Source organism: Onychostoma macrolepis, chromosome 25 (genome assembly GCF_012432095.1).
Source record: "Onychostoma macrolepis isolate SWU-2019 chromosome 25, ASM1243209v1, whole genome shotgun sequence".
In the NCBI taxonomy this organism is placed as follows: Eukaryota; Metazoa; Chordata; class Actinopteri; order Cypriniformes; family Cyprinidae; genus Onychostoma; species Onychostoma macrolepis.
In genome coordinates, this window is record NC_081179.1 from 4,958,089 (window position 1) to 4,981,094 (window position 23,006).

Genomic DNA, 23,006 nt, shown 5'->3' on the forward strand with positions numbered 1-23,006 from the left:
AGGTATATATTCGTGTTTATTTGCAGAGAAAAAAAAAAGAAATATGGCATTGATTTCAAAATGTCATTTTATTCACTATAGTTAGTTATCGGTACACTTTATTGGATATTCCGCAGTGCGTATACGGCTATCAAATATTTCTGTTATTTTCATAATATTATACATATTTCAAGTCTCTATTAAATAGTTCTAGTATTTATTCTGTTAAATATTTTCTTAGTTTTCTCAGTTAAGTAATACATTCAACCTCAAACAGTAGACTACTGTACATTTATTTTTATAAAACATGAAACAAAAACAGACCCCATTTACTTTTTTTAAAAGTGCACATTATTCCAAAGAAAATGTTTATCTTCATAATCTTTCATAGAAATGCAACAACTTGCTTCACTTCTTAAGCATCATTCATCCTTTTTTGATTGACATCACCAAGACATTACTCATTTTTTAGCGCCTCCCTCCATTCATCTCCATTCTGGTACCTATCTTTCACTTTTCACAATACAGTCAATTACAGTAAATAAAGTTCTTTCTCATTAAATGTAGTTTAAACATGTCACATTATGGAAGTAAAATGGGTTGTGAATGCCATTTCATGTTAACTTTGTAGTTGGTTAATTTGCAGCATTAAAGATCTTAGACTACAGCAAATAATCACTTTAGTAGTATTATAGATCAGTACATGTGACAAAATTGATGGTTTTTGTTGTCATTTCCCTTATGTCAGCATAAACTACAAACTTTTTTTTTTTTTTTTGAGGTGAGCTTGAACACTTTAAAGCAGGGGTGCCCAACCCTGTTCCTGGAGATCTACCTTCCTGCAGAGTTCAGCTCCAACCCTGATCAAACACACCTGTCTGTAATTATCAAGTGCTCCTTCAGATCCTAATTAGTTGGTTCAGTTGTGTTTGATCAGGGTTGGAGCTGAACTCCAGGAAGGTAGATCTCCAGGAACAAGGTTGGGCACCCCTGCTTTAAAGGGATAGTTCACCCAAAAATGAAAATTCTGTTATTAATTACTCGCCCTCATGAAATCCGAGAGCTTTCTAACAAGCAACTAACAAGATCAAGGCATAGAAACGCGGTAAGAACATTGTTAAAATATTCCATGTGACAACTGTAATTTTATGCGTAATTTTTTACTGCGTAAACAAAACAAAACTTAGGACTATTTCAACAATGTCCATACTACGTTTCTGTTCCTTGAAAGTCTCAGTTGCATTGCTGTCTATGCAGGGTCAGAAAACTCTTGGATTTCATCAAAAATATCTTAATTTGTGTTCCGAAAACGAACAAAGGTCTTACGGGTTTGGAACAACACGAGGGTGAGTAGTTAATTACAGAATTGTCATTTTTGGATGAACTATCCCTTTAAAAGTGCACCAAGTTATGATATGTCTACGGTTTGGTCAAGTATGTCTGTGTCGCAGGCGGACTGGTATGCATGGAGTTTGAGGTAAGTTCAACTGTTTGTGTATAGTAAGTAAAATGCAGTCTTGACATAGAGAGCCCACTGAAAATTTTTAGATGAAAGGAAATTACTCAGTGCACCTTTAAAGTTTTCTATTCCTGTGTTAGGCCGCGCTCAGGTGTGGTTCTCCGCGGATATTGTGAGCGCGTGGAATGAAGCGCATGGCCAGGCAGCCGGGATCCTCTTCCACGGGCTGCATGGAGAGGTTGTTGGTCTGCTTGATGGTGCTGACGGTGCAGCCGTGCCGAGGACGAACTGTGAACCTCGACAACAGGGTCACCAGGATGGCCTTTGTCATCACCATAGCGATGTGCTTCCCGACACAGGCCCGTGGGCCGCAGCCGAATGGCTGGAAGTAACGACTGGGAACCTGAGAGGGAAGCGGGCACCATTACGCTTACAATATTACAGTGGTGATGGTAGCAGATGGTAACGCACTACCACTGTGTTTATTTCAAAGAATGTTATGGTATTTACATGGTACTGAGGAAGCATAGAACATTTCCATCATGATGATACTATATTCATATTAAGTCTCATTCCATTACAAGGTATAAGGTATACCATATTCTCACCGTGGTATGTTAAAAAAAAAAAAGTGATGTATACAAAACATGGTATTACCAGACCATGTCCAAAAATATAGTAATACCACAGTATTTGTTCCTATTTCCATTTAGAAATGCTAATTCCCTAGACTACTTTAACAGGTCAATATTGATTATTCAGTTATTGGGAAGATGTATAATATATTTGGAAATTTGTAAAAGAATTTTACTAATTGATATAAAATATAAAAACGTACCAATTTATGAGTTATAAGGGTTTGTGTGGCCTTTTTTGCTCTTATGTCTGATTGTCCCAGTACTTACGGTGTTTTCAAAGATCTCATAGTCAAATTAATTGGATTTGTCAGAAATATGGTATTAGAAGTCCCAGTACTATGCCCAAAAACACTGTAATACCACAGTACTTTTTTTTGGAAGTGTAAGAATTCACTCATATTTGCTCTTTTCATCCAGATCAATATTGATTATTCAGTTATTGGGAAGATGTATAAAATATTTGGATATTTGTAAAAGAATATGAACAATTGGTATAAAATCTACAAATGTACCAGTTTATGAGTCATGTTTAAGAAAAACCCTTTACATCCAGGTTTGTATGGTTTTATTTGATCTTGCATATCTGATTGTCCCTGTACTTACGGTGTTCTCAAAGTTCTCCAAGTTGAATTCGTTGGGTTTTTTGAAGAACTCAGACTTGTGCATGCGTCCGATATTCAGGATGAGGTTCGTCCCCTTCGACACTCGATAGCCATCAATGTAGTCGTCCTCCAGAGCCTGTCTCATGATGAAGTCCACCACCGGATGGAACCTCAAAGACTCTTTGATAAAGCGCTCTAGAACGTTCAGGTTCTGCAGGTCGGCCGACTCTACATCCCGCTCGCCTGAGAGGACAAGGACTTTTTAGCATGCATGATGGGAAATTGACTTAAACCAGTTTCTGATGATTTCTAGCCAGTCCTTCTTGGACATTGAATGGTTTACTTGGTCTAGATTGGACTGCTAGTTGTTGGGGCCAAGACTGACTTGGTAGACCATCTCGGTCATGGCTGATTAGAGCTGGTAAGCCACCTTTACAAATTAGCTGCCATGTTTCAATCACCATGTTGACCACCTTAAAGATAAACTATATAGTTTCAGATGTTAAAAGTTGTCTTGTAAATGTTTAACCATACCTATTTGAGATTGTATCTCCTGTACGATCTGCTCCTCCACAATGGAGTTCTGCTTCAGCAGGAGAAGCATGAAGAACAGACTGATGGAGAGGGTGTCTGGAGCGGCGATTACCATTTCCAGCACACACTGCCTCACGTCGTCCGCAGACAGCTCATCGTGGTTCTACAGATACGTGCGGTAGGATAACATGTCGTGTTGCTTTAATACAGGAGATGGCACATAAATAGAGTAAGTGTTTAACACACCTGAGCAAATATCAGCTCTGTTGCGAAGTCTGTCTCTTCCAGCTTCTCCATGTTATTGATGGCCTGTCGCTTTTGCTCCACAAGCTTTCCCATTTCATCCTGCAGTTCTTTTCTGCAAGAAAACACTTCTTGAACGGTGTGTATAGAGCTTTTAGTGATTTCTGAATTTATGCCACTAAATTAGACTTCACCAATCAAATTAGAGGAAATTTGCATAATCCTTAAAGGTACACAGGCAAAAACGGCTTTTACTTCGAAATGTCAAAGAGAGTTATATTGTTATTAGTACAAAAAACTTTGACACCATACAGTACATAAAAATGATAAAGTCTGAGGTGGACTCACGCTGCCAGGTGGTATTTTTTGTACACAAAATTTAGTCTGAAGAAAACGTCTGGCTGTATGAGAACCGTCTGCCAGGTACTGAAATACCGGTGAATCTTTATCAGCAAGTCTTTCTCTGCATTGAACAAGCATAACGAAAGAGTATTGTATGCTTACTGTGAAAAATTCAAATCTATAAATGCCTAAGGTCATTTAAATTTTATAAGAAGCAGTGTTGTGGGGGACACACATTACAAGTACCATGAGTTACGTAATCAGATTACTTTTTTCAAGTAACTAGTTAAAGCATTACTTTTAAATTTACAACAATATATCTGAGTTACTTTGTTTCCCATTTATTCATTCACACTTCCTTTAGCCTCAGGCTTATTAATTTCACTTTAGGTGTGAAAAGGCCTTTACAGTTGCCAAAAATATAACTTTTGGGTTATTCACTACTAAAAAACAAATAAGCAAGCCCGGCCCAGGTGACAAAAAGTAATGTAATGTATTACTTTCAATAAAAAGTAACTAAGTGACACAATTATTTACTTAAATTGTGTACTTTATTTATGGAGTGAAACAATATTGTAATGCATTACTTTTAAAAGTAACTTTCCCCAACACCCATCAGAAGTACTAAAAATTAGGGCTTTACAGCCTTTTCCTTTGTTAATATATATAATCGAATCAGTCAGATCAAAAGAACCATATACAGTATCTCACAGAAGTGAGTACACCCCTCACATTTTTGTAAATATTTTATTATATCTTTTCATGTGACAACACTGAAGAAATGACACTTTGCTACAATGTAAAGTAGTGAGTGTACAGCTTGTATAACAGTGTAAATTTGCTGTCCCCTCAAATTAACTCAACACACAGCCATTAATGTCTAAACCGCTGGCCACAAAAGCGTGTACACCCCTAAGTGAAAATGTCCAAATTGGGCCCAATTAGCCATTTTCTCTCCCCGGTGTCATGCGACTCGTTAGTGTTACAAGGTCTCAGGTGTGAATGGGGAGCAGGTGTGTTAAATTTGGTGTTATCGCTCTCACTCTCTCATACTGGTCACTGGAAGTTCAACATGGCACCTCATGGCAAAGAACTCTCTGAGGATCTGAAAAAAAGAATTGTTGCTCTACATAAAGATGGCGTAGGCTATAAGAAGATTGCCAAGACCCTGAAACCGAGCTGCAGCACGGTGACCAAGACCATACAGCGGTTTAACAGTTCCACTCAGAACAGGCATCGCCAATTTCAACCAAAGAAGTTGAGTGCACGAGCTCAGCGTCATATCCAGAGGTTGTGTTTGGGAAATAGACGTATGAGTGCTGCCAGCATTGCTGTAGAGGTTGAAGGGGTGGGGGGTCAGCCTGTCAGCGCTCAGACCATACGCCGTACACTGCATCAAATTGGTCTGCATGACTGTCGTCCCAGAAGGAAGCCTCTTCTAAAGATGCACAAGAAAGCCCGCAAACAGTTTGATGAAGACACGCTAACTAAGGACATAGATTACTGGAACCATATCCTGAGGTCTGATGAAACCAAGATAAACTTATTTGGTTCAGATGGTGTCAAGCGTGTGTGGTGGCAACCAGGTGAGAAGTACAAAGAAAAGTGTGTCTTGCCTACAGTCAAGCATGGTGGTGGGAGTATGATGGTCTGGGGCTGCATGAGTGCTGCCGGCACTGGGGAGCTACAGTTCATTGAGGGAACCATGAATGCCAACATATACTGTGACATACTGAAGCAGAGACTGGGCAGTATTCCAGCATGATAACGACCCCAAACACGCCTCCAAGACGACCACTGCCTTGCTAAAGAGGCTGAGGGTAAAGGTGATGGACTGGCCAAGCATGTCTCCAGACCTAAACCCTATTGAGTAAGTAAGTAATATTTATTTCTATAGCACCTTTCAAGCGCAAGTGTCACAAAGTGCTGTACAACAACAATATACTGTACAATGAAGAACAAAAGACATGACAATTTAAAAATTAGACAAAAGCAAGTTTGAACAAGTGAGTTTTCAGCTGCTTTTTAAAAATGTCCACCGATCTCAGTTCCCGAGGAAGAGCATTCCACAGCTTGGGAGCAACTACTTCAAATGCACAGTCTCCTTTTGTCTTCAATCTAGACCGTGGAACAACTAGCAGTTGTGTAACAACAGTTTCCTACTAGACTTATAGGGTTTCAATATCTCATTTATATACACAGGGGCTTGACCATGCAACGCTCTAAACACCATGACAAGAATTTTAAAATGAATTCTAAATTTGACAGGGAGCCAATGTAAAGAAATTAAAATTGGGGTTACGTGAGATCTCTTTGATGACTTAGTTAAAAGCTTAGCAGCAGAATTTTTAACCACTTGTAAACGTTTGAGTGTTGAATTACTAAGATAGGTAAAAAGAGAGTTGCAGTAATCAAGGCGGGAGGAAATAAATGCATGTATAATCATTTCCAACTCCGCTGTAGACACAACTGGCATCAATTTTGCGACGTTTCTCAACTGATAAAAACAATTTCAAACCAAATAATTCATATGTTGATCAAGACTGAAGGCTTGCCCCATATGAACACCTAAATTTCGAAGGGTAGATTTAACAGAATGTGATAAAGAACCAAGACTTTCCATCACTTTTGGAAGAACACCAACAGGAGCTGTGATAAGTACTTCAGTTTTTTCAGGATTTAACTGTAGATAATTATTTGCCATCCAGACTTTAATGGAGTTTATACAGTTTAAAAGAGTAGACAATTTTGTAATTTCATGAGACTTAAAAGAGATATAAAGTTGAATGTCATCTGCATAGCAATGATAGCGAATGCCTTCAAAACTACTTATCAGTTTCCCCAGAGGCAGCAAATACAAAGCAAAAAGCAATGGGGCCAAAACAGAACCCTGGGGAACATGACAGGACACCAGTGCTGTAGGTGACGTGTAATTTTGAACTCTTACTGAGAAAGACCGGTCTGATAAGTATGATGAAAGCCAACTCAAGGCTGTACCCGAGATGCCAACCTCCTGTCTAAGCCTCTCAACTATACAGTGATCAACTGTATCAAAAGCAGCAGTGAGATCCAATAAAACCAGTACAGAGCATTCTCCTGCATTAACATTGCATTAACAAGTCATTTAAAACTCAAAGAAGAGCAGTTTCAGTTGAGTGCATACGATGAAAGCCAGATTGGAATTTATCAAAGACATTATGACCATCTAGAACAGCTGAAAGCTGATTTACAACAACGTTTTCCAGGACCTTAGCCATAAAAGGTAACTTAGAAATAGGTCTATAATTTTGGAGTAAAGATGAATCAAGATTTGTTTTCTTTAGAATAGGTTGAACCACAGCTTGTTTAAAATAACCTGGAACTTGACCAGATGTTAATGAATTATTAATTATAGATAACACACAAGGACCAATTGTGTCAATAACATTTTTAAACAAGACAGTGGGTATCACATCCAGAGGACAAGAAGAACTTTTAATAGAACTAACTACCTTAGTAAGATCATCAATTGTTATCAGAGAAAAATTCTCCAGGGTTACTGGCCTGGAGACATGAGGTATTTGAAGTGAAGCAGAAGGTATAATATTATTTTGTATATTTTTTTATCTTATCCACAAAAAAATGGAGAAAATCGTTGCACTCTTCAGCTGAAGAGATTTGAAACGCCGGCGGTGGAGGGGAAAGAATGTTATGTATAGTGTCAAATAAACTTTTGGGATTATGTCTGCTGCTAGATATTAAATTAGAAAAATACTTAATTCTGGCATCCTTAACCTTGTTATTAAAATCCATTAAAAGTTCTTTTAAATGCTGATAGTGAACTAATAGTCGAGTAGATTTCCACAGACGCTCAGTTTTACGACAAATACATTTAAAGGAGCGAATACTATCATTGATCCAGGGAGTGGAATTTGGCAGACGAGCTGCTCTGGACTTCACAGGAGCAACTTCATCCAAGAATAAAAGGCAATGCTCATTAAAAGATTGTACTTGAACATCAACTCTACCATTTGACATATTAATGGACGAATTATCAAAAGCAGCAGAGAATTTCTCTGCAGAAAGGTTATTCAGGATGCGAGAATCAATTTCTTGACTACACAATGGTGCATCTAAATGACAAAATAAGTCGAATGAGATGCAATTATGATCTGAAATAAAAATATCTTCAGACAAAACAGAACCAATATTTAAACCATAACTGAAAACAAGATCTAAAGTATGCCCTCTTACAGTATATGAGTAGGACCGGTAACATATTGGATGAGATTAAAAGACTCAGTAATATTAATAAAATCAATTGCAAATTTATCAGAAACATCATCAATATGAATGTTGAAGTCACCAACAATCACAATTTTAGTAAGCTGAAGAATAGATGACAAAAAATCACTAAAATCATCTAGGAAGGAGCAGTTTGGGCCAGGAGGACGATAAATTAAAATACAATAAAAAGGATCTATACGCCCAACTTGAATCACTTGCACTTAAAAAGAGGAAAAAGACCCAACATTTACCATCCGAGAAAAAAAAACAGTGTCTGAACACAGCAGCAAGTCCTCCACCACGGCCTGAAAGTCTAGGCAGAATAATAAATGTGTAATCCTTGGGACAAATTTCCGTAAGGGGAGCATTTTCCAGATTTCTCTGCCAGGTTTCGGTCATACACAAAAATCCAGCTCCTTAGTTTTAACAATGTCGTTTAGGACAAAAGTTTTATTAGTTATTGAACGAGCATTTACCAGTGCCATCCTGAGAGGTAGAGCAAAAAAAATGGAGTGGAGTGGAAGAGGACTCCAGTGGCAACCTGTGAAGCTCTGGTGAACTCCATGCCCAAGAGGGTTAAGGCAGTGCTGGAAAATAATGGTGGCCACACAAAATATTGACACTTTGGGCCCAATTTGGACATTTTCACTTAGGGGTGTACTCACTTTTGTGGCCAGCGGTTTAGACATTAATGGCTGTGTGTTGAGTTATTTTGAGGGGACAGCAAATTTACACTGTTATACAAGCTGTACACTCACTACTTTACCTTGTAGCAAAGTGTAATTTCTTCAGGGTTGTCACATGAAAAAATATAATAAAATATTTACAAAAATGTGAGGGGTGTACTCACTTCTGTGAGATACTGTATTTTTAAGAGTGTTTGGATTGAAGTCTGACCATTGAGAGGGATTCTTAGGAAGAGTCTATTGGAAACATCCACAACGATACAGCGCAGAAGATTGAGTACATCCACATGTCCTGAGTGGTCTGTGAACTCCTGCAGGATGTTAAGCTGTTTGTTGGTTGCGCTGACGCACACATCTACTGACTTCTGGAGACCTGGACCTGTAAGAGCTAGAGTACACACACACACACACACACATAAACAATAGATTCTGATGAATGCGTGTATGAACTTTTCTGAGACCAGTTTCAGTGAATAACACCCACCTTTGGTGAAATATGTTCTCACTTTATTCCACAATGCGATGTTGCTGTTGAAGATAATGCCTTGTTCAAACATGCCGATGCACTGCAGACCTTTTTTACTGGCAAACCTCCCAGTGTAATTATTGCTCTTCAGAACGTGATACACGGCAGAGGACCTGAAACAGTTTTACATTTTTCACACTAAAAATGGTGCCCTCAGGGGTTGCCTCATTTGACATAATTAGGTTTTATGGACTTGAGTAGCAGACTGTAATAAAAAATCATGTTTTGGCCTTATAGGGGGCGCTCTTGAGCACCTTTTTGAACCATGAAATTACTTTATCTGCAACAGCTATTCAGTAAAATTGATAATAATCCATAATGAGGATAATCAACAACAAATTTCATTATCAGTTAAGCTGTGGTGACATTGGCGGTTGTTCAACAATTTTTCATGAAAGAAATCCAGTCATTTCAGTAGAAATCGATGTAATTGGGAATTTTCTGTTAGAGCGAAAAATCATTGACGACACTACTGTAGTTTTAAAATTTATACATTTGTAAACCAATTATTACTTTTGAAACAATTTTGTTCAAGTGGCTGTTTTTTTAAATGTTTTTCTTTTCTTGGTTATGCAAACATTTCAATTTATAATTTGCAGACATTATGAGAACGTTAATTTGAATTCGAATGAATACTTTTGAATTTTGAATTCACTTCTGAACATTCTGGAACAAGTGGTAACATTTAAAAATGTTAGACGAACACATTAAAACATTTTAGAAAAAAGTTCCATGAACAATGTAGAAATAATATATTTGTGCTAACGTTTTGTGAATTTCATTCAAAACCAGATAACTTTGAACAATTATTACTGGAAGAATATTTGTTAATAACATTGTGAGAACCTTGCCAGAACATTCTGAGAAAGTTCCCTTTTAGCTGAGTGAATGACGTTTATGTTTTTGAGAACTTGCTTGCTAAGTATAAAGGTCTCTTCTCCGTTGATCCAGACCCGAGCAATGCTGCCATATTTTTCGTTGTAGTAGTTGCATGCGGAGCCGATCCCCATCCACAGGAACCTGCTGTAGCTCATTATCGGGCCAAGACCCAACCACCAACCCGGACCTGAAAAATATGACATTGCAACCAGCATGAGTTGGTAGGGTGTTCCCAGTAAATCTGATTGGTTTTAACTCACCTGGAACAGCTGATTGGTTCTTCCAATTCTTGGCTGTTAATATTCTGTGCAGCAGAATCAACAGTAATGTCCCTGTCAACACCAGCAGCGTTCCCTGCACCGCTGCAGCGACGTTTACCGTGCCCTTGACGACCTGCTCCATCATCACGTCATCTGCAGACATACCTTATGCACATAAATATGATGAAGTACCTTAAAATGTTGGAATAGGCACTGTAAAATTGCAATAGATTTTGCTGTTAGCATTTTGCTAAGCTAATGATGTAATATTCTACTATAAAAATGAATAGCACAATTTTTGGGTGAAATATGCTGTTCTTGATAATATTAAACTATTTTTATTGATACAGAATGAAATATAATTATAAAATAAAAATTTCTCTTGCTTTATCTGCCATCTTGTATTTATTTTTCCACAGAGCTTGTCATGGTGCCATCTGGGTATAGTCTTTCAACAAAGAATTTGGCCAAAACATGGTATGTTAAAACATGCACGTGAACATACCCAGACTTAGGTCATTATCACTAACTAAAACTAAAACCATAAAAACGTTAATTGAAACAATGAAAGTTAACTATGGAAGCTTGTTTCTGCCACTGAATTAAATAAATAATTGCGATTTATTATTATTTTTTAAATCTGAAAATTCAGACTTTTTCTCTCAGAATTGCGAGATATAAACTCACAGTTGCGAGTTATAAAGTCGCATTTGCGGGGTATAAATTGAGAAAATAAAATTGAGAAAATGTCAGAATTGTGAGATGAAAATTGTGCGATTTAAAAAAACTTAAAAATAAACTTAAGGTTTCTTTTAATATTTTATTTTATTTCATTTCAGTTATATGGAAGCCCATTTCTGCCACTGAATAAAAAAAAAAAGATTATTGTGACTTTATCTTAAATTCTGAAATTTTCTTATAATTGCGAGTTTATATCTCAGAATTCTGACTATATAACTCTTAACTACAAGATGTAAACAAGCAATTGCAGAATTGTGAGATAAAAAGTCGCAATGACCTTTTTTTTTTTTTTTTTTAATTCAGTGGCAGAAATGGGCTTCCATAGTTAACTGAAATTAAATTAAATTAAATATTAAAGAAACCTTAAGTTTATTTTAAGCTAGTTGCCAAGGCAAAATTACTCATGTTCATTTAACTTAACACTAAAATGAATAAAACTGAATAAACTAAAACTAATAAACAAACATTTATTAAAAAAACTATAAAGACATTTAACATAAATGACATTCAAATATTGAAACTTTAAATTGATAGTGAAAGTATAAAAATAAAATTTAATTCCAAATATTAACAAAACAGTAGTTTATCAGTCATACTAAAATAACAGTGGTAAAGACATATTGCTCCTTGTTTGACATCAACGATACTGAATGACATTCTCGTCTGCTGCCACGTGGCTTGTTTTTGATAATTTTGTGATGCTTTTTTAAAACTTGACATGCTACATGCTTTCACATTCTGCTAAATATCTACAAAGGAAGTCATACAGTTATGGAACAACAAAGTAAACGGTCAACTTTCATAAACCGAAGTACTTCATAAAAACGTTCTTCATGTCCTTGGATGAGTTTCAAAAAGTCATTATTGTGTGGCCTGTACTTATATGAACCATATGAATTCATATGTAAATGTTATTTTGATTTTATTTCAGAGAAACTATCTGTCCAGCTGATTAATTACAGCTTAGCCTAATAAATTAGCTTCGACTGAATGAATTGACGTCCACTGGAGTAATATAACAAACACACTCACCTCTTTAAATCTGCATCCGCTTCATTTTTAAATGTGCTGTTCAGCAGCTCAGTCTTGCCGTTTACATGCTCCCATCATTCTGAAGTTCATTAGCCGGCGTTTTAGCCCAATATATAGTCTTTCCCTTTTTTAAAGTGCTTTAAAATCCCCGTTGCCATGATACGCCCATTTTCCTTGTAAAGTGTCATTGAAATCCCAAAGCAGAACAGACCAGAACAATGAAACAATGATGGACCAAAGTAGAGCAGGCTTTCAAACTTTCCAGAAAAAAACACATCAAATGGTCAGAGTGGGATGCTGTTAGCTCTTTAATGCGAAACACATTTTATCCCCCTCTTGTTATTTTTCAGGGGTTTATTGACCTTTGTCTTGGTTCCAAATCCGCTGTCATTCATTCTCTGAAGGGCTTTTAATAAAGGTGGGTCAGACTGACCCAGAACAGCAAGAGTGAATGAGCTTTTATCTACTAAAATGTGAAGGAGGAAAACAATGTTGCCTAAGAAATTTGAGCGTTCATTCCACTTCCTAAAGAACACATAGTACATTTTGTTATGCTGTCTACTTTCAGCGACACGTTAATTGAAGACACTTGTGTACTGTTTTGAATAAAATGACTTAATTTTTGATTAGTCACAATGTATTTTTATTTTTTTTGTATAGCCTATTTCACTGATGTTTTGTTAGGCTACCTGTTCCCTAAATTAAAACTTTTTAAGTATGTCATAAAGTTGGGATGTTTTTCACACAGGAAAGTTTGTTGTGAGGGCTTGATAAAAAAAAAAAAAAATTTAAAAATAAAATTTTAACCGAAAAGAGTATTTTTCATGAATGTTGTCGAGAGTTAAATATTCAAATGCATGAACTTCACCTGTAAAGCAGCCGCACGCAAGGGTTTTAGAAATATCAAGGTCTAAAAAATGAGCTTGCTATAGGTTCGAAAAAAGGAAAGATGCAGTCATGAAAATTTTCAAGAAAAAAAGCAATTTAGGTTTGGAATAACAAAATCTGAATAGGTAAATGATAACAGAATTTTCATTTTTAGATGGGAGACCAGCTACTTCTAGCTTAAACCCAGACCAGCCAACCATGCTTATAGGCTGGTTTTAGCTGTTTTTTCAGCAACTATCAAAGTTGCAAACACATGGGGGTTTGTTGTCAAAAAAGAATAAAGAAATAGGTGATGGTAAAGAACTATTATTTTATTTTATTTATTTTTTTGTAAAGTAATGCATTCAACCTATTTACAAATATTTTATTTTAATAGGCTAAATGACTGTCCTAACCACAAGCTAAACACACTTGTCGAAGCCACACGTTTTACACGCTAAAAGGCCTTCAGGAAAGTGTAACAAAGTTGAAATGCTAAAAATGAATTCACAATGTGCAAATCTTATGTATAATATTCTGAAAACAATTTGTTTGCATCCCTGGATATTACTTTGTTGGTTTAACATTTCTATCATAACACAATTGTCAAATATTAAAGGTTAGATCACCCAAAAATGAAAATTATTCTGTTTTACACTCACCCTCGAAGCATCCTAGGTGTACTGTATATGCCTTTCTTCTTTCAGAAGAATCCAGTCAGAGTTATATTAAAAGCTGTCCTGGCTATTCCAAGCGTTATTATTGCAGTGGGCGGGTGTTTCTCTTTAACAGTCCAAACCACTTCAAATAAAGCGCACGCATCCATAATGAAACGTGCCTCACACGGCTCCAGAGCATGAATAAATGCCTCCTGTAGCGAATCCATGCGTTTTTGTAAGACAAATATCCATGTTTCAAACGTAATAAACACTTTTCTCTCACTTCATCTAACTGTGGTATGCAGAAGCCGTTCCGGCGGCTGTTGCTTTATTTGATGTGTTTCACCCGTTTACTGTTACCTGCTTCCTAAATTAAAACCTTTTTTCAATATGTGGAAGAGCTGTGGTGTTTTTCACAAAGGGAAGTTGGTCGTAAAGCCTTTTTCTCAATAATGAGGGTATTACTATGTAATGAATGTAGATTTTAACCGAAAGGATGTTCTTCCAGACAAAAAGAGTATTTTTCATATACATTAAATATCACATGGGACGAGTTGTCACACACCTCGTTCTCCTATGTTTATCTTAAACTAGTTTATCTTAATTATATATCTACACGTGTTTTTATGAAAATACAGAGAGTTTAATGGACTCTTTTTTTTAATCATAGAGCTATGAGGTTCACTTGTTATGTTCTACTGTTTTTGAGCTGCATTTGTAATGTTCTGCTGTGTTTGTGATGTTGTGTTGGTTTGTGTGACTCAGTGCCTCTGAAGAGCATCTCAGTGGAGGTTCTGGTTCAGGATCATGTAGCCACAGTCTCCTCCACTCTGCAGTATGTGAATGAGGAAGAGCGCCCCCTGGAGGCCTTGTTCGTCCTCCCTCTGCCTGCTGATGCTGCTGTCTGCCACTTCAGTGCCAAGATCGGAGAGCAGGAGATTGTGGCAGAGGTGCAGGACAGAGAAACCGTGAGTCCAGATTCAAATGTGTGATGTGTGAGCAGAGCAGGTTTATGCATGTGTTGTTTGTGTGTGTAGGTGAATCTGAGTCCTGGTCACATGTTTGATAAGGACGTTGAGCTGTTTGTGTACTATCAGGATACCCATCAGCCCTCTGCTATAGTGGAGGCAGGAGTGACCACCGCCCCGCCAGGTAGGACCTGCAGATCACTGGGATTATGGGATTGAATGATCAAGACGTCACTGACTTTTTTTTTCTATTTCAGGTTCTCTGATGAGGGACCCAGTGGTCATGATAAGTTTGTACCCAGAGTTCCCAGAGGAAGTGATGTCATCACTGGCAACTCAAGGTGAGTTTGTTTTTGTGATTGACAGATCAGCCAGTATGAGAGAGATGATGAATCATGGAAAAGGAGCACAAATGCACATAAAAAGTGCAAAGGTATGATTTTCTCTGTGCTTTTGACTCTGTTGATGTATATTCAGATGAGACACACTTAAATATCTATCCATGTCTCTCTGTAGGACACTCTGCTGTTACTGTTGAAGAGTCTGCCCATGGGATGCTACTTCAATATCTATGGATTTGGCTCTAATTTTGAGTCCTTCTTCCTGTTAGTATCTAGATCTTCAGTCATAGATATTCCGTTTTGAAATGTGTCAGAGGAGATGAGATGTTTTTCTGTGTCTTTGCAGTCAGAGTGTTGAGTACAATCAGGACACAATGGATCAGGCTCTGAAGAGAGTGAAGGAAATGCGAGCAGACATGGGCGGCACAGAGATATTACAGCCTCTAAAACACATCTACAGTCAACACTGTTACCCCGATCACCCCAGACAGGTACAACACCTCAACATACATCTGAATTATTTACTGTAATTAATGACATTATGTACAGCTTGTCTTAACAGGAAGTGAGTCATTATCAAATTTTAAAACTTTGAACACACATGCACATTACACAGAAGTAGAGTGACAGATAAGACGTCTGCTCCAGACTCATGATACTGTATAACTCACACATATTTACATATACACGCACACACTTTACAGACAATCCTATTCATGAAGTCTATTAAAATCAGTTGTTGGAATATACAGGGTCTGCACTCTTCTACTTTCGGTAACAAGTCTGCAGACCAAGACTTACTCAGAAGTGTAACAGATATGGACATTTGTATCTTTCATGAAACATGGTGTCGCAGTAATGAGGCTTTACATTGTCCAATAGGATACAAAGAAATTGTTGTTCCTTCATTAAAAAATTCTAAAATTAAATATGGCCGTGACTCAGGTGGAATACTTATTTGGCACAAAGACAATTTGAAGCACTTGATAAAATTGTTCAAATTGAAAATTCATCTATTTGGCTTGAAGTGAAATCAGTCATATCACAGCATAACCTTTACCTCCGTGCGCTCTATATTCCACCTCATGACTCTCCCTATTACAACGAGCAAAGCTTTCTAAAGCTACAGACTGACATCTTACACTTTCAGTCAAGAGGACATATTCTCATATGTGGAGACTTAAATGCCAGGACCGGAAGAGAAATTGATTTTGTGAATATTGTAGATAATAATCACATATCCAACGACACCATGTTTCATTCTTCAATAATTATCACACCAAGAAACAGCTATGATAGTTTAGTCAACACCAATGGAAAACAAGAGTTAAAACTGTGTAAAGGTTTAGGGCTATACATAATTAATGGCAGAACCAGAGGAGATAGTTTAGGCAGATTCACGTATTGCTCCAGATTAGGAGCCAGTGTAGTCGATTACTCAATAACAGATATTGATCCAAACTTTATTTATGCCTTTACAGTTAGACTTCAACTTCCTATTTCTGACCACTGCCAAACAGTCCTCTACCTGAAACAGTCATGTGACCGGGTCAGTACTCCTCCCCTCAAACATGAAAAACTGTTCCCTTTCAAACCAAAACTCAGTTGGAACCAATCTAACGCTGAACAATTCAAAGAAAACATGAGCAGCTCTGTTATACTAAAAATGCTGGACAACCTTATGTCCACAGATTTCACTCCAGATACTAATAGAATAAACTCAGCAACATCCAGTCTTAATGATATATTTCATACTTTGGCCACTATATATAACACTAAACAACCAAACAAACAAAAAATAAAAGAGAATATGTGGTTTGATAATGAATGCAATTGTCTCAGAAAAGACCTTCGACGACTTGCTAACAAAAAGCATAAAGAACCGGCCAATCAGACGCTACGGCTCACCTACTCCAACTGTTTGAAAAATTACAAAAAGCTCATTTGCAACAAAAGAGATCAAATGATCTAAAATTGATGAAATCGATGAATCAATAGACCAAAACAATTTCTGGAATCTCTTTAAAAAATTTGAAATCAAACACATTACTCCCGTGCGGCACAGTCTGGAGCTCTTACTTTAAAACTCTTTACCAAAAACTTGAACCAGACCTCAACAAGCCCCAAACAAAAACAAAGAGAAAACTAGAAGATTTAAAGAGAACAATAAAAAAATTACCAAAACCCATTGGACATGATTATAACAACATCAGAAATAACAGAGCACGTTAAAAATCTGAAATTAAAGAAGGCATGTGGACAAGACAACATCAGTAATGAAATGCTCAAACTCAGCAGCCCTTACATAATTCAAGCTCTGGCAAAATTATTCAATCTGATCTTATCCTCTGGTGACTTCCCTGGGACCTGGTCTGAAAGACTGATCACTCCTATATATAAAAAAAGAGATAAATTCGATCCCAGTAATTACCGTGGTATTTGTGTGGGCAGTAACCTAGCAAAGCTTTTCTGCAATATAGTAAACAACCGCATAGTGACATTCCTTACAAGACACAACATCCTAAATAAATCACAAATTGGATTTTTACCAAAACAACGTACATCCGACCACATCTATTCTTTCCATACTCTAATTAACAAAAATCTAAAAAGGCTTTCGACTCTATTTGGCATGATGGTTTACTATACAAATTATTACAAATTGGCATTGGTGGAAAAATATTTGATGTTATACAATCCATGTATAAAAACAGTAAATGTGCGGTCAAAATTGAGAATCTCAGAAGTGCGTTCTTCCAGCAGGGTCGTGGAGTGAGGCACGGATGCAGTCTGAGCCCAACCCTGTTTAACATCTACATCAACGAGCTGGCAGGGCCTCTCTCTGCACGACTCTGAAGTCAAATGACCTGGTTCTGCTGTCCCCCACAGCCGAGGGTCTCCAGCACAGCCTGGCCCTGCTGGAACAGTTCTGTGAGGAATGGGCACTGACGGTCAACCTGGACAAAACCAGAGTCATGGCGTTCCAGAAGAAGGCCAGGTCTCAGGGAAGCAGATACCAGTTCAGTCCTCGAGCACAGCACCAGCTACGCTTACCTGCGCATCGAGATATCTGCATCAGGGGGCTTCGGTCTGGCTGTGAAGGCCTTGAATGAGAAGGCCCGGAGGGCATTTTATGCCATCAAATCACGGTTTGTCCAATTAAAATGACCAATTAAAACATGGATTAAATTATATCACGCAATCATTAAACAAATTCTACTGTACGGCAGTGAAATTTGGGGACCAATAATAAATTTAAAAAACTAGAAATTATCAAAAACATTTTAGGGGTCCATAGAGGTATGTCCAATGATGCCTGTAGAGCTGAATTAGGTTTATACCCACTTAAGATTGAGATCCAGAAGAGATCTGGATGTTCAGTTCTGGCATCACCTCCATCGATCTGATCCTGATTCAATCCGATATAAAGCCCTCCTCGCCAATGAAACCTCAGCAGAATCTCATCCTCTAAACACACTCGCTCTTCAGCTCGTCCATAAAACCCAGCTCCTCACTGACCAAAACCATTATTAAAGAAATTGACAAAAATCTGAAAGACACTCATGATGAATCTCTAAAAATACACTTTGACCTTCAAAATAAACTCCAATGCTACTCAACCCTAAACAAATGCAGTGGATGATGGTTTGTACACAGGTGGATGGGTCAGTATGGGCCACTCTCCTGGCTCTGATCTGGTTATACGGCTTTATAAGTATATGTGACCAACACTATCATTTAAGTTTTGTTTTACAAAGTAAAAAAAGCCTCTGTTTTCTAATTCTAGAATAATGTTTCCAAGATATTCACAGAATATTATGATGTGCACCTTTTCTAATAAAAGATCTCAATATCATTGTCATTGACTTTTGTTTTTTTGCATAAGCAAAAAAAAAAAAGCATCTATACGATTTTATGGAGATATTTCAAATCTAGCAAGGGTTTTTCCATGAGCCATCACCATTATAAATTAATGAAGTTGTGTACATGCATAGGTTGATTCAGGACTGTTTAATTAATTAGTGCACTGTCTGTAAGTGCCTCATGCTAAAATAATCTGCTAAGTATAATTTATTAAAAATAATTAAATAAATAATTTATAAAAAAAAAAAAAAAATTGTTTCTTGCTAGCTAAATTTTACATACATTAACAAAAATTTACTGGCTCTAAAGCTCTCTTTTATTTATTTAAAGTTGATCTAAACAAGTATGGAAACTGTCCAAAGCAAAGTTAATCCTAAAGCAGTCAAAACTGTATCTCTATATTCATCCTACAGTATGTGTCCTCTCAAGGTATAAATTTATTAGCTACTTGTTTTAACCTGGCAACACATTTATCTGTGTAGCCTATACTTTTTTTTTTTTTTTCAAACCTGCACTGAAGTTCCAATCTGAGTCAAATAAATTTCGAACCAACTCCGAAATTCCAATGTAAATCAAATGATTCAGGATACATTCTTCGAAGTTCTGTTCAAAATCAAATGATTTGCAATACGCACGATAAGTTCCGATCTAAATAAAAAGATGAGCAAACCCGCTCCCAAGTTCCGATCTAAATCAAATTATTCGCATTCAGATTCGAATGCTTTGGAACAGTGAATTATTTTACGAAACAATTGTTTAAAGGCATAGTTCACCCAAAAATTAAAATTCTGTCATTGTTCTAAACCCGTAAAACCTTCGTTCATCTTCGGAACATAAATTAAGATATTTTTGATTAAATCCGAGAGCTTTCTGACCTTCCATAGACAGCAAGGAGGTTCTACCACAATCAAGGCACAGAAACGTAGTAAGGACATAATTAAAATAGTCCATGTAACATCAGTGGTTCAACCGTAATTTTACGCAGCTAAGAGAATACGTTTTTGCGGTTAGTTTCAAGCGAATAACACTTTACAATAATTAACTAACACTTTAATGCACTTTAATACATTAACTAACATTAACTAATGGAACCTTATTGTAAAATGTTACAATTATTTGTTATTAAAGTATATACGTTCACAAAAACACTTAAATAAAACAGAAAAGCATTTGTAACTAAGCTATTTATTTATTATATTTTTTTTCTCTTATTCCTTTAATGTTTGTATGTTTATTACTTTTTGTCTGTCTTGTTGTTTTGAAAATGTAATAAGTAAATCATAAAAAAAAAAACAGAAAAGCAAGCAGGTGCATGATTTGGCATGGCAGTCAATACAAATAATTAATAACCGTTTCCTCACCTAAATCCTGCGTTTGGACCAGGCTCGGTTGCAGAATCACATCACTTTGTGCTTCTGAAATTAGGCTATTATCTTTTTCTATGTAGTGTAGTAGTTAGCTATCTGTGTCGTATGTGGCGGCTTGTCAAGCATGAAAAACACAAGTGTTATTTAAATTCTGAATATATTATCATATACAGCATGTAAAGAGTGCTCCCTTTAAATTTATTAAAAGCTGTCACTCATTCATCACGATCTCACAAAGTTCTGTTTTAACCAATGAATGTGACCACACAATTAAATTATTATTTTTTTTTTAATGAATTTACGAGCTTGATAGAACTCAGCACTGGACAAAAAGCCGCCAATGTGTGGATTCCAACCTAAACATCTCTGATTGGCCATTGCCTTGTAGAAATCAACAAACATGTCTGTGATTGGCTACTTTGCTCACCTCTGCGAAAATGCATTGTAAAATCATTTGACACTTTCCAAAGCAGAAGGGCAGATACACTGGATTGTTTGCCAAATCTATTTTGTTATGCTATTATTACGAAGAAACAGATCCTAGACCAGGAGTTATGGACAGCTTTTCCATCTAAAAGCAATCAGACTATTTTACACTATAAGTTAGACCAGGGTTCCTCAAATCTTACCCTGGAGGACCAATCCACTGCAGAGTTTAGCTCCAACCCTGATCAAACTCACCTGTCTGTGATTTTCTATTGATCCTGAAGACATTGATTAGCATGTTCAGGTTTGTTTGATTAGGGTTACAGCTAAACTCTGCAGGAAAGTGGATCTCGTGGGCCAGATTTGAGGATCCCTGAGTTAGACTATTATACACGCTAAACTAAAGTCTGGCCATCCCCCTCGGTCCCCCTCTTGCGCTGGGCCTGCTAGGGGCACTAGTAATCTCGTAGCTTCGTAAAATTACGCTTGAATCACTGACGTCACTCTCGGATTTCATAAAAAATATCTTAAATCGGATGCCCATTTGATATAAGTCGATATGACTCTTTAGGGTCTTAATGAAAAGTCTATAACATACTTTGGTTAGAATTTCTCAATGGTAGTGTAAAAAACACCTTTTTTACCATGTCAAAATCAGCTCTGTTTTTAGCAAGCCATTTTAGTCCATGTTCCTTTAAATGCTAATGAGCTCTGCTGACCCCACCCCTCTCTTCCATGGGGTGATGAGCAGTACTCTTTACTTTAGCCACGAAACTGGCTAACTAGCACATTATTAGGAAAGGTGATTTGCAAAGATCCATTAAAAACACTTATACTCACTTCTTCTGTAGATGATGCTGGATCACGAATGACTCACGCGAACATAGATGTATTTAGGCAGATCGGGATCGGCGCATTCCCTTCAAAACGAAAGAAGTGTTAATCCACTACGTATTCAGCAGCTCAGATGTCGGGAGTAAATAACGACTGCTATATTCATTATTACATCCAACAACAAAATGCCTCAATCGCTTAATCGGAGACATCTTGTCTTCCCCCTCCGTTTCAGTGGGAGATCTGTCTCTGTGTGTGTGTGTGTGTGTGTGTGTGTGTGTGAGGAATGTCCTGCTCGGATGTCAAGTGACCAAAGACACTCTGGGAATCTGAATGTGTTTCTACATCCTGATTCATCAGAAGACCCTTGGTGTTTCATTAACCATTTCAGTGTAGAGTTTTATTAAAATTGTGTTCTTTATTAGCTTAAATCAAGACCATGTTATTATACAGCATATTTTAAAACTTGTATGGAAATGGAACAGAATTTGAATCAGATTAAACAAAACCTTTTCTTGTTTCTTATAGTTGGTGTGTGTGTGTGTGTGTTTATCTGTGTTTACTGTTGGACCGGTCCTCAATCACACTGAGGATATCTTCAAACAGCAGCAAAATCCTGTTTGGGTGCGACAAATGGGTTACGTTCATACACAAACATGTTCAAGTTGAACTTTCAGTAAATTAGAACAGCAACACATTGCTGAGACTACTATTAAAATAAAAGAGAAGAATCTTCTCACTTTTTTTCATGCAATAAAAGGTCCAAAACACCATAAAATAGTCCAGCTTCTTCTGAAGCCATATAATTAACTTACATTGTTTGTATTCCATATACGATGACCCTACATTTCAACATTTCATTTAGATAAAGTATGCTAGCTTTTAAAATTTAAAACTGGCTACTACAACAGCTATTGCTGTTGATACATAACCAAGTCAATAATGAGGAATATTTTACATGTAAATATATAAAGGAATACAACTTTGTGATATTTGATACCATATTCTCTCCATTTCACAATGGTCCTTGAGAGAACAGCATCTAGTGGTTCCATCTCAAAGAGGTACAGACTCAAAAGGCACTTAAGTAACGTTTCGGGGAAATGTAAAACTCTGCATTTTAATTAAGAAATGTAGTGAAGTGAAAGTTGACAGAAATGGAAAGTAAAGTACAGATACTCCCAAAAAATACTTAAGTATTGTAATGAAGTATTATTAATTTGTTACACTGCACCACTGCTTTCTGTAAATAAGTTCTATTAAAAGAAAGTTTCTCGTTTTTATTACCTGTATTTTCTCTTCTAGCTTCTTACCTCTGACTGAAATTTAGCATTGTGGTTCTGTGAGTATTGTTAAGACTTGTATGATAAATAGTTTGTGATGTTCCCCATTTGTGAAATGATTTGGGTTGAAGCATCTGCTAAACGACTAAATGAAAACATAAATTTCAAATTTTGTTCTTTATTTTAGATTAAAGCTTGTAGACTGGGGCA

At 36.8% G+C, this 23,006-nt stretch overlaps 1 protein-coding gene across 5 annotated transcripts; it reads right to left on the bottom strand.

The window, feature by feature from the left end:
* Positions 1–49: 49 nt before the first annotated feature.
* LOC131534839 (brain aromatase) lies at positions 50–21,583 on the bottom strand. Of its 5 annotated transcripts, none has more exons than XM_058767903.1 (10): positions 21,520–21,583; positions 10,415–10,579; positions 10,191–10,341; positions 9,234–9,388; positions 8,961–9,137; positions 3,804–3,918; positions 3,459–3,570; positions 3,213–3,375; positions 2,680–2,921; positions 50–1,841 (listed from the first exon to the last, which is right to left on the bottom strand). In XM_058767903.1, the coding sequence occupies exons 2-10, from the start codon at positions 10,575–10,577 to the stop codon at positions 1,575–1,577; spliced, it is 1,545 nt and encodes a 514-aa protein (XP_058623886.1). In that variant the 5' UTR covers positions 10,578–10,579; positions 21,520–21,583; the 3' UTR covers positions 50–1,574. The 5 variants fall into 5 exon arrangements, with proteins under 5 accessions (XP_058623886.1, XP_058623888.1, XP_058623889.1 ...); XM_058767905.1 differs by having other exon boundaries at positions 10,415–10,567; positions 21,520–21,541; XM_058767906.1 differs by lacking the exon at positions 21,520–21,583 and adding an exon at positions 12,188–12,303 and having other exon boundaries at positions 9,234–9,277.
* Between the last annotated feature and the right edge of the window lie 1,423 nt (positions 21,584–23,006).

Coding starts and splice junctions, on each gene's coding strand:
- LOC131534839 (XM_058767903.1), bottom strand. CDS start 10,577: ATGTCTGCAGATGACGTGATGATGGAGCAGGTCGTCAAGGGCACGGTA. Junction 9,389..10,190: donor GAGACCTTTATACTTAGCAA/GCAAGTTCTCAA, acceptor AAACTGTTTCAG/GTCCTCTGCCGTGTATCACG. Junction 3,919..8,960: donor CCTAAGAATCCCTCTCAATG/GTCAGACTTCAA, acceptor TGTTCAATGCAG/AGAAAGACTTGCTGATAAAG.